General features: G+C 43.9%; 1 protein-coding gene across 2 annotated transcripts in view; it reads right to left on the bottom strand.

Annotated features, from left to right (window-relative positions):
• LOC125640317 (microsomal triglyceride transfer protein-like) overlaps positions 1-7,329 on the bottom strand; it is a 30,345-nt gene extending 23,016 nt beyond the window's left edge. For both annotated transcript variants that reach the window (XM_048858776.2, XM_048858777.2), the window contains exons 1-3: positions 6,708-7,329; positions 2,832-3,013; positions 482-625 (exon numbers count right to left, since the gene is read on the bottom strand). In XM_048858776.2, the coding sequence (XP_048714733.1) occupies positions 482-625; positions 2,832-3,013; positions 6,708-6,774 (393 nt within the window). In that variant the 5' untranslated portion in view covers positions 6,775-7,329. The remainder of the gene's footprint in view (positions 1-481; positions 626-2,831; positions 3,014-6,707) is intronic.
• Positions 7,330-12,002: the final 4,673 nt, after the last annotated feature.

Here is a 12,002-nt window from a genome sequence, read left to right as displayed (position 1 = left end):
TCAACAGAACTATCACACCTGGAGCCCACTGGCTGACTCTGTGGTCATCTTGTGCACTGCTGTGTGGAAGATCTACTTCCAATTTCTTTCCTTTGCTCTATTCTATCCTAGATAGGTGCTCGTAACACCCTCCTCATCATAATATCGGAGTGCCTTCCATTAGTGCATGAAGTGAAGTGACTAACTGTCTGGGCTGGTCGGTGTTCAGACACTGAAAGGCTGGGATAGGGCACCTTTTCCCAAAAAGGGAATGCCTTCTGCTACTCAACAGTCACTCCCACTAGCCAGGTAAACAGCAGCACTGATAGCATCTGAGGAGAGCTTCATCTTGGGGTCCATAGCCAGAAGAGTGGTGCTTACCACATAGAAATTTGAGAGTGGCAAGAATGTAAAGCAGGGAAAATGAGGGACTCTTCAGGTTTCGAATAGGGATTCGTTAGGGGCTCTTTGTGTGTCTGTGGGTGAGGTACTATTAACACACCTTCCCATTATTCCAGTGGAGGAAAACTGGCAGCTGAAGCTCTGCAGTGTCCTCTTTGCCCAGCACAACCTCAGTGGATGGGTCTCCGGTAACATTCTGACTCTTCTCGTGTTTTGAATCATGGTGGACTTTTAGGTCTTGGATCTAAAACCACAAAACACAGATGGAAGCTATGAGGGTATAGGTCACAGAGCGGGTATGTGTCCCACTTCCCAGCACCTCTGGCCATTTGACTTGAGGGGAGCCACAGATTTCATTTTTAACTAGGGCTGTCTATTAATCACAGTTAACTCGTGATTAACTCAAAAAAATTAACCGCAATTAAAAAAATTAATCATGATTAATCCCAGTTTTAATCGCACTGCAAAACAATAGAATACCAATTGAAATGTATTAAATATTGTTGGATGTTCATCTATATTTTAAAAAATATATTGATTTCAATTACAACACAGAATACAAAGCGTACAGTGCTCACTGTTATTTTTTATTACAAATATTTGCACTGTAAAAGTGGTAAACAAAAGAAATAGTATTTTTCAATTCACCTCATACAAGTACTGTAGTGCAATCTCTTTATCGTGAAAGTGCAATTTACAGTAGATTTTTTTTGTTACATAACTGCACTCACAAACAAAACAATGTAAAACTTTAGAGCCTAGAAGTCCACTCAGTCTTACTTCTTGTTCAGCCAATCACTAAGACAAACAAGTTTGTTTACATTTACAGGAGATAATGCTGCCCACTTCTTATTTACAATGTCACCTGAAAGTGAGAACAGGCATTTGGATGGCACTTCTGTCGCCGGCATTGCAAGGTATTTACATGCCAGATATGCTAAACATTCATATGCCCCTTCATGCTTCAGCCACCATTCCAGAGGACATGCTTCCACACTGATGATGCTCGTTAAAAAAATCATGCATTAATGAAATTTGTGAATCAACTCCTTAGGGGAGAATTGCATGTTTCCTGCTCTGTGTTACCTACATTCTGCCATATATTTCATGCTATGTCAGTTTCAGATGATGACCCACACATGTTGTTCATTTCAAGAACACTTTCACTGCAGTTTGGACAAAATGCAAAGAAGGTGAGATTTCTATGTGAGATGTGAGATTTCTAAAGATAGCTTCAGAACTGGACCCCAAGGCTTAAGAATCTGAAGTGCCTTCCAAAATCTGAGAGGGACGAGGTGTGGAGCATGCTTTCAGATGTCTTAAAAGAGCAACACTCTGATGTGGAAACTATAGAACCTGAACCACCAAAACAAAACAAAACAAAACACCCCAATTTTCTGCTAGTGGCTTCTGACTCAGATGATGAAAATGAACACGTGTTGGTGCACACTGCTTTTGATCGTTGTCAAGCAGAACCTGTCATCAGCATGGACGCATGTCCTCTGAAATGGTGGTTGAAGCATGAAGGGACATATGAATATTTAGCTCATCTGACATGTAAATATCTTGTGACACCAGCTACAACAATGCCATGTGAATGACTGTTCTCACTTTCAGGTGACATTGTAAACAAGAAGCAGGCAGCATTATTTCCCGTAAATGTAAACAAACTTGTTTGTCTGAGAGATTGGCTGAACAAGAAGTAGGACTGAGTGGACTGGTAGGCTCTAAAGTTTTACATTGTTTCGTTTTTGAGTGCAGTTATTTGTGTACATAATTCTACATTTGTAAGTTCAACTTTCATGACAGAGATTGCACTCCAGTACTTGTATTAGGTGAATTGAAAAATACTATTGCTTTTGGTTTTTTTACAGTGCAAATATTTGTATTCAACAATAAATATAAAGTGAGCACTGTACACTTTGTATTCTGTGTTGTAATTGAAATCAATATCTTTGAAAAAGTAGAAAACATCAAAAATATTTAAATTGTATTCTATTATCGTTTAACAGCACGATTAATTGCAATTAATTTTTTAATTGCTTGACAGCCCTATTTTTAACATATCCCATAGACTCTTCACAGACACCACTTATGTCAGAAACAGAAGATGATTGGGATTGAATGTCTCCTATGCCCACCAACTGAAATTAGCATTGCTATATGTTTATTCAGTGAAGAAACTCTCAGGCAAGCATTTTGGCACTCAACTGGCTTATTAATGTTTGGATAAAGACGAGCCACTGGCCATTTTTCCACAGTCAGCATGCCTGAGTAAAAACTTAATCTACTTACATGGAAGGAATCCGTTGCCGATGGAAACCAAGATGATCCAGCAGTAGTAGCTCTACCACTTGAGCTAAAAGGAAATCCTCATCGCCTGTTGGTCCTAGAAGTACTAACAGGTTTTCTCAGGCTTGCAGGAACTAGGGGACAAAACCATCACATACCTGGATCTGGAGAAGCTGCTCCCCTGCAAGATTTCTCCAGAGCAGGTGCACCTGAACCAAAGCTTCAGCTCGCATCCGACTTCCTTGCAAGGACAACCTTGAGACATAATCTAGCTGCACCTCCAGTGAGTAGCGATATTGATAGAGGATTCCAGGCTGGAAAGATGGTGTCTCCAAGTTCCCTATGAAAGGAGACCAGAACTGAAGCCACCCACACACTTTCACATTCCTCGGTACCCGTGATGGTCTTGCATTCAAATTTATCTCAGCATATAGGTTAAGTGGCAATGAAAAGAATCCCATTGACCTCAATGGGCTTTGGACCAGAACCTGACTGAGATAAAATACATATGTTTTCTTATTCTCCCTGTCCTGCTGCTGAGGCCTGGGTTGGTAGAAAGAACCTCCACTTATCTTGCCTTTAGTAACTCCTATTCCTGGGCCCTTCAAAAAGGGGGTACAAGTAGGAGTAAAGATTAGAAAGGACCTTGTCCACACCCTTAGATTTGACTGAGCTGCCTGAGAGCTTGTGTCTCTGCTCTGCTTTTCCTCTCTAAGTGCCAATAACAGACTCTCCCCTCACAGATGTAGATGTTTCGAAGACTGTGATTTGTACAAAGAGTCTCTAGATGGAACGCTGCAAAAACTACCAGTGATTTATGACATTATGAGAGGTTTAGCCTGGTAATGGGTCTTGCACCATGAATTCAAATTTAAAAAGAGAAAAATCTGGCTAAATACTAAGAAATGCTTCCCGACCTTGAGATCTGTAGCCTGTGGCATAATCACCCAAGTGGTGAAATTGCCATCCAGGGAGACATTTAGAACTAGACTTCACAAAGCATTAGAAACACTGTACAGAACAGGGCTGGCCAGCACTGGCCGGGGGATGGGCCAAGTGACCTAAAAGGCCTTTTCTATTTCTAATGTCCATGATAATACTGGCAATGTATATTTCCAGATGAAGCCAGTGGAGTGACACTAGGGATGAATCTACTCTCATGTCTGAGAGTCATTTGCATTTCTCTCTGTCCAACTCCACTGTCTCTGAAAGCTTGAAAGATATATATATATATATATCACCTTAAAAAGTTGCACTGAGTCATTTGCACTAAAGCCTAATCCAGTGCCTGGCAGGGGAAAGAACACTTTTATCTTACAACAACAAAACTATCTGCTTTATCTGCCTGTGTCTTCCATTTTACAGTGTATCAACAACAGAGCAGGAAAATAAACTGAATCACTTTTAAAACTGAGAGTAGATTAGCAGTATTTATTGTATTTAACCCAGAAAATTGAATTTCAAGGCCTGGATCATCAATTAGTGTAAATTAGCACAAACTTCAATGAAGCTACCCCAATTTACAGCTGCTGATGTTCTAGCCTCAAATGTGTATTTGGATGCTACTGTCCTAAAGTGAAAAGGGTGACTTTCAGATGAGGTCAACCCAGCTTCTGCTGATTCAGCTGGGAAGAGTGGCAGGGGGACTCCACTGGGCTCTAATGGATGCTAGGAGGGGATGTAGAATGCTGATCAAAAGCTCCTTGATACAGTTCCATCATCAGATTAAAGGGTGAATTGGGATTGATTTCACAAACTCTGATGGAATTCGCTCCATTCTCTGCCAGTGATGACTTATCCCTTGGGCTCATGAAAATACTTCTGAATTGTATTGCTTTGCTTTTTGAAATTGACAATATTGCACCAATACTGACTGGGAGATACAATGAGTCTTTGTTAGAAAACACTTAATTCCCCATACCCCCTCTTCAACCTATACAAGTAGGTCATTGTGCTACACTACCAATATACTTACTATATTTTTCAGGAATGGATAAACATTTCCAGCAAATGCACATAAGTCTGTTTGCCCAGTGGTACTGCTTCTTTCCGTGGTTGTGGGAAAGTGTTTTTGTTTAAATGAGAAAATAAGTGAATGGATTCCCTGAGCCCTCCCTCCCCATCTTATCTCTCATATCTCTGGGGTTTATCAAGGACTAAGGATGAAAATTTAGTAAGATACCTTTGTTAACAAAACATCGCTGAACGGAAGAGTTCATTGGTCTATGTAATTACCCAACACAGGTCCACAGCAAGTTTAGCAGCCAAATGTGAGCCTATTAAAATTAATTATGTGCACTGTACTGTCTCACCACCAGTTTGAATATACAGCCTGGAGGAAATCCTAAACTGGTCTAAGTTGTTATAACTCTACTGAAGTCAATGGAGTTATAACAATGGAGCTATGACAAATTATATCAGATGAGGATCTTCCTCCACTATCTGCTGCGGTCTCTGAGACCGTGGGTAAAGTTACTAAGTAGCCCTATCATTCACCTTTGAGTAGTGCTGTATGTAAACTCCATCCACTCACAATTTACAAGGAACCTTCATGCTATTTCTTAGTCCCTTACAAACTGTTGAATTACAGATTGCTGGTATCATAATACAATAACATTTGCTATTGCCAACCAGTGGAAACCTGTAAAAATTTTCTTAATTTGGTGCAGTTCTTTTCTATTTTATTCTGTGTAGGTTCTTGTAACACGCCCATCACTGTGATATTTGAGTGCCAGGAGATCTTTTCCTAGGGTTGATAGTGATTGATTCATTGGCCCATTAAGGATTAGTTTGCACAATTCTGCTGAAAGGTAAATAAAAACGGGAACCCTGCTGTGGGACTTCAAGACTTCGTATGGGACCTTGGAGATTAGCTCTCAACAGAAGGCTTCAGTCCCTTTTTCAATTCCTACTCCTGTCCACTGCTGCGGGTGCCATAGGTTTCTTTCCAGGGAATGAATTCTAGTCCTATAGCACAGTTCCATGGATATGTTCATGCTCAGCAAAGTTTGAAGGATCCTTACAGAGATGTCCATTCATTCCATCCTACCTTGGACAACCTAGAATATTTGATGGTGAAGGAATAGATGACATATTCCCACTTTCATACACATACATTTCTTGCCTGTTTTAAAGTAGCAGTGATGAGAAGTGTATCTAAGTCATAACCCCCTAACCCTAACTTAATCATTGACCTAACCACAGCATGTTAGCATAAAGATGCTGGAGAGGCCTTGCCTCAGAATGTCTTTGTTTTTCTAACTCAGCCTTAATATTCTTTAATTTTTCATTTGATGTAGTATGCCTAGAATTATTTGAGATCAATCTTCTTGTGTATTTTATACTTTGTATATCCTTAGAGATTGACTCTGATTTTTGTGTTGGCTTTTGCCAGGAGGAATAATCCGTTCAATCCATTATCTAAAGATACAGTTGTGCTTGAAATTCTCAAAGGGACCTACTGTTCTTCCAATTCATTGTGAACATAGTAGGTTACTGAAGTGTTTTGGAATTCTGTCATCTGATCCTTTACAATGACCAGCAAAATAGGTTTTAAAACTCTCCCCAAAGAATGCCAAAGTCTCCATGAAGGGAAAACTCCATAGTAGATTCAGGCATACATAGGTGTAAATCTAGCTGCATTCCTTAAACCATTCTCTGTGTATCAGAGTTAACTGGTGCTGGCTCTTTTACAATATTTCCTGTATTCCCAGGCACCCAGAGAGAAGCTTCTAATCGCAAAGCCTGAAACTAAGTTACAGCCACCTGTCCCTGAATTCTGGAGATGCAAAAGCTGTTGTTAGTTGCCATGCTAATAAATCTTCATAAAGAGATTAGAAATCTGAGCATTTTCAGAGCTTTCCTTAAACTCCCCTTTTTTGACTTTGGGACTCTAATTTTGAGATCTAGAATTCCAATAAGCACCAGGCATGATGCAGAGTTTTGTGTAAGGTGATGAGCATCCTGTTTCTCGGGTCCACAGAATACTTTCCCGTTTCATGTCATTTCAAAAGCTGAAGTGCAAAGTAGCTTACCTTTTGCTGAGCTGGTAAAGAAAAAGAAAATCAGCCAAATGTGTCCTGAAGCTGCTTGTGAATTCATGGTAGGGATTGTGTGTGAGCAAAACAGAGTGCTAGGGAAAGAGGAGAAGGCTAGAGAAAGGACAGGGCAGGAAGGGAGGGCAGGAGGAAAATACAACAAACCCCCTCCAGAGTGGCCAGAATTGACAGGATTCACAATGTCAGGTGACAAGGCCTGACCTTCTCCCTATCCCTGAATCACACATTGAAGGAGAAGCAAATCATTAATCCCTTGCTCCAACTCCCAGCAGCAGCCGCAGCAGCAAAAGAAATAAAAGGTTTGGAAATCATTTGGATTTGCCAAAGCTTGCAACAAGGAAATCAACAAAAACTGCAAAATGGATTTCTGGGTGGAGAAAAGTCAACAGTCTGGAGTCTCCCTTGCTGAATCTGCCTGGGGGTTCAGAAGAGTAGCTCTGTCCCCTGAAACATATGTGCTCTCCAGGCCTAGCCACTTCCCCTTCTCTACCAGAAAGAAAAGGGAAAGAAAGGAAGGGAAATTGACAAGAAAGTGGCCAAAAAAGCAGCAGCAGAATCATCCCTCTTCCTTTCCTTTTCACGGGCTGAGGAGTTCCAGCCTCTCGGATCAGGTTACTTAAAGGGCCAGGCTGGAGAGGAATAAGAAAGCTGGGCTCTGTGAATGAAGCTTGTTGAATAGAACACACACACACACACACACACACTGGAATGCAAGCTTTCAATTAATCTCAGGCCTCTAACACAGCACTTTACCAAGTGTCCGTGAAAGATGATCAGAATTGTAATCTGTTTCAGAAGGAAATAATTTGGAAAAGTAGGGCATTAGGGTTAGGAGAACAGTACTATTTACACAGCCACATGTCAGCACATAGACAAGCCATGCCGTCATCCAGGTTCCTCTATAAATCTGAGAAGTGTTTGTTGTTTGTCATTAGGAGCAGACACATTGTGCTAGGTGCTCTCCAAACACAGAAGGAGGAATGGCCTTCGCCAGGAAGAGCTTATAATAGACAAATCTCATAATCAAAAGGCCGGGGAACTGTAATCTACAACATATGACAAGTGGGAAGGTAACTGGCCATGCTAGAATACAAATGCTATGATGTAAACTGAGCCTAAATCAGTAGAAATTGGGTGTCTAAATCCCTTAGATCTCCTATGAAAATTCCAGCCCTAATGTTTTAATAAAACAATGAAATATTTGCAAAAAGAAAAGGAGTGCTTGTGGCACCTTAGAGACTAACAAATTTATTTGAGCATAAGCTGTAGCTCACGAAAGCTTATGCGCAAATAAATTGGTTAGTCTCTAAGGTGCCACAAATACTCCTTTTCTTTTTGCGAATACAGACTAACATGGCTACTACTGTGAAATTAAATATTTGTGTATGACGTATAATTTCCAAGAACCCAATTCAGAGGGGCCTTAATCAGTTTGCATCTTTGAGTCACAACTGAAATGGGTTTTAGGGAGGGATTTGTATGCAGAGAGAGTAATGACCGCTGGAGAGGAAAGATAACTAAAGACTGAATCTTGCAGTGCATGAAGGATCTGGCTAGAGATCAAAGAATGCTCACTTACCAGCCCCATTTCTCCTGCTGACCCACTTGCCCTCTCAGGAGCTTGTCTGACTATATCAAGTACTGTGTGCCTCGCATTTCACAGGGTCTTACATTTCAGTCAGATGTGTTAGCAGGGGAAGGAAGTGTAGTGCAGCCAGGGAAAGGAGGGAAAAACAAGAGCTCTAACAGGATTTTTGTGAAGAAAGGTTTGACCTAGTTTATTTATAAACTCTTAACATAGATTATGGGGTGATGAACTGGTCGTGCCTAGTTCCTCACAGATTGCCCATATACAAAATAGGACTTGAGTCCTACTGAATCCTACTCCATGACATTATTCCTAGCTCTGCCACGGACTCACTGAGCTAGTTATTTAGGGCTTGTCTATATTGGGACTTTAGCCATTGGTGCAGCTGCACTAGTGCAAATCCATAGTGCACGCACAGTTTACATTGGTGCAATGCCATTTGCAGCTTACCCTGCTTTTGAAACTGGTAGCTAAAAGCTCAGTGTAGACTGAGTTTCCCTTCCTGTAAAATGGCATAAAACTCACCCACCTCACAAGGGTGTTTTGAAGTTTTGCAGAGCACTTTGAGCTCTTCAGTGAAAGGTGACATATATGTAAAAAGCAACAAATCTGGCAATTATTACAAAGGCGGTGTTAGTCCATTAGGGGCCCTAAGCAGGAATATTTTGCCCCCCAACACATACTAAAAAGTGACTAAGGGGGCCCCCTTGAGCCGCTCAGGGTGCTGAGCAATTGCTTAGTCTGCTTATGCCTAGCTCTGCTGGCAAACCACTTTTAAATAACATACGAGATCTTTAAAATTCCAATTCCGATCTTTCACAGTAAGGTGTAATGGTGCTTAGCTTGCTTCATGGAATGGATGGTCATGCAATGATCTCATCTCCCATCCCATCAGCTCCCATTCCTCTCAGAACCATTGTCCTTTTCTGCACCATGTTTGGAGTCACTTAGTGCACTCAGAAGCTGTTTTAGTACACAGCCAGGTGTGGGATGCCTGTTCATTCATTCATTTCCATGTAACCTGTGTTTGAGGCAAGGAAACATATTACAGACCAGCACATCACTTTGGTGCATACACGCACACAATGTGGCTGGAGACTGGACTGACTGGTTTGTGGGGCAGAGGATTCTAATGGTTTGGTCTATGGGCTTTGGATGGCAGAAGTTCAATATCTCAGACCTCTATAGTACTGGGCACTAGATTGACTTGGTATTGTACAAGTGTTACATGCAGTACGATTGTATTCCTTTGTAGATTTGCTCCTGTCTCCCGAAAAGCCAACTAATGTGATTCTGATTTAGAACACTACTTTTATTAAGAAATAGAGTTGCACTGAAGAGACGCACGGACAACAATAAAGCACCTCAACTTGTTAATGAGCAGCTTGTTATTGAATTCTCTGCATGTGCATAGAATACCAGACCCAGCTTACTTTCTTGTTGTGGCCACTGGACAGAAGCTCTGTGGCAAAAATCTCCAATATCCATGATATTCCGGTGCAAATGCTTGCAGTAATTTGAAATCTTGTGAGGAGCTTCTGTAGCTCTACAATTCATTTGCAAACTTAACACCATTAATTTGCGCTTGAACAGGGACTGGGAGTGGCTGGCTCACTACACAAGCAATTTCCTTTCTCTTGGTATTGATACCTCCACATCAATTATTGTGAGTGGACAACATCCACCCTGATTGAATTAGCCTTGTCATCACTGGTTCTCCACTTGTAAGGTAACTCTCTTCTCTTCATGTGCCAGTATATGTATCTGTAATTTTCACTCCATGCATCTGAAGAAGTAGTTTTTTACCCACAAAAGTTTATGCCCAAATAAATCTGTTAGTCTTTAAGATGCCACCGGACTCCTTGTTGTTTTTGTGGATACAAACTAACACAGCTACCCCTCTGATACTTGAAATCTCGGTGGCAACATGAAATGGTAATACAACATTATAGTGTTATGGCACCTTTCACCTAAGCACGTCAGAAACCCTAATTAAGCCTCTCAACATCTCCAGTTTCTGCTCTGGCTGCAGTGGCCCTCAATACTGAGTTTACCATGGCGCCTGGCCCAGGCTCCAAAGGGGCTCTGGCCTGGCCCACTCTGCTTGGGCTGCAGTAAGGCACCTCCAGCTCTTTTCCGCCCCCCCTCCTACCGCTCTCTCCTGCAGGGGCAGAAGCTTGGTCCTGCCAGCTCCTGGGGCTCCTGCTGCAGGGCAGGCTCCACCCACACCCAGCGGCACCCAAGCTCCCTCCTTCCCCACCTCTTCCCCCCGAGCGTGCCGTGTTCCCGCCCCTCCCACTTCCAGCGCTTCCTCACCACCGAACAGCTGTTTTCTGGTGTAGGGGTGGAGGTAGGGGGGAGGAGTGAGGCCTCAGCATGCTCAGGCGAGGAGGCGGAGAAGAGGCGGGGGCAGGGCCTTGGGGAGCGGGGGTGGAATAAGGGCAAGGCTGAGCAAAGGCGGGGCCCCCGCACTCCCCTACAGACATCCCCTCCAGCCTCCTGCCATAAGCCACTCACGGCAGGGGGCTGGGAGCGCCCTCACACCTCCAGCCCCCTGCCCTGACTCCTGCACCCCCCCCATATCCCCACCCCTCGCACCAAACAGGAGCTGCCCCAGGTAAGCGCTCCACACTCCAACCTCCTGTCCCAACCCTGAGCCCCCTCCTGCATCCTAACTCCCTCCCAGACCCTGCACCCCCAGCCCTGACTCCTTCACCCCTCTCACACAAACACAGCCCTGACTCCCGCACCCCTCTCACACACACAATCCTGACTCCTGCAGCCCTCTCACACACTCCCAGCCTCCTGCCCTCCCTGACTCCTGCACCCCCCACATCCCCACCTGCACCCCTCGCACTAAATGGGAGCTGCCCCAGGTCAGCGCTCCACACCCCAACTTCCTGCCCCAACTCTGAGCCTCCTCCCTCACCCTAACTCCGGGCCAGACCCTGCACCCCAACCCCCAGCCTGATCCTGCACCCGAACTCCCTCCCAGACCCTGCACCTCCAGCCCTGAGCCCCCTCCTGCACCCTAAGTCTGGCCCGACCCTGCACCCCAATGTTTTTTTACTTTTTTTTTTTATAAAGCGCTCTTATATACAGCGCTTTACAGTAGTTAGCTAATGGTACAAACAATATTGGGAAAAATCATTAAGTGGTCTGCTGAGACCCACAGCGATTTTCAAGTGGTCTGTGGAAAAATAAGTTAGACTACAAAAACCTTCAAGGTACCTCACTTTATTTTCATTTACTTGCTATTACTTATAGGAGGAGGATGAAGAAAAAAAGAATGAAAAATGGGGGTTGGAGGGAGATAAGAGAGAATATTCTTTTTCTTGGCTGGGTCCCAAGGAGGGGCCCCAAAAATGAAGCTGAGCACAGGGCCCCACGAACTCTAAATCTGCCACTGGGGCTGACCCTTCCCCCACAGCTCCCCACGCCGCAGTCAGGGGCTGACCCCGCGCTCCACATGCCACTGCCGGGACAGGGGCTGACCTCTCCCTTGCCCCAGCTCCCCGCACCACTGCCAGGAGCTAGGGCTGACACCCTCCCCACACCGCTGCCAGGGGCTGGGACTGGCCCCTAACCCCCCCAAGCTCCATTCTGGCTGGGGCTGGGGTTGACCCCCTATGCCCTGCTGCCTGACACCTCGCGTCGCCACCCCCCCCGGGTCCTCCATGCCC

Source organism: Caretta caretta, chromosome 7 (genome assembly GCF_965140235.1).
Source record: "Caretta caretta isolate rCarCar2 chromosome 7, rCarCar1.hap1, whole genome shotgun sequence".
In the NCBI taxonomy this organism is placed as follows: Eukaryota; Metazoa; Chordata; order Testudines; family Cheloniidae; genus Caretta; species Caretta caretta.
This window is presented reverse-complemented; position numbering and strand designations above follow the sequence as displayed.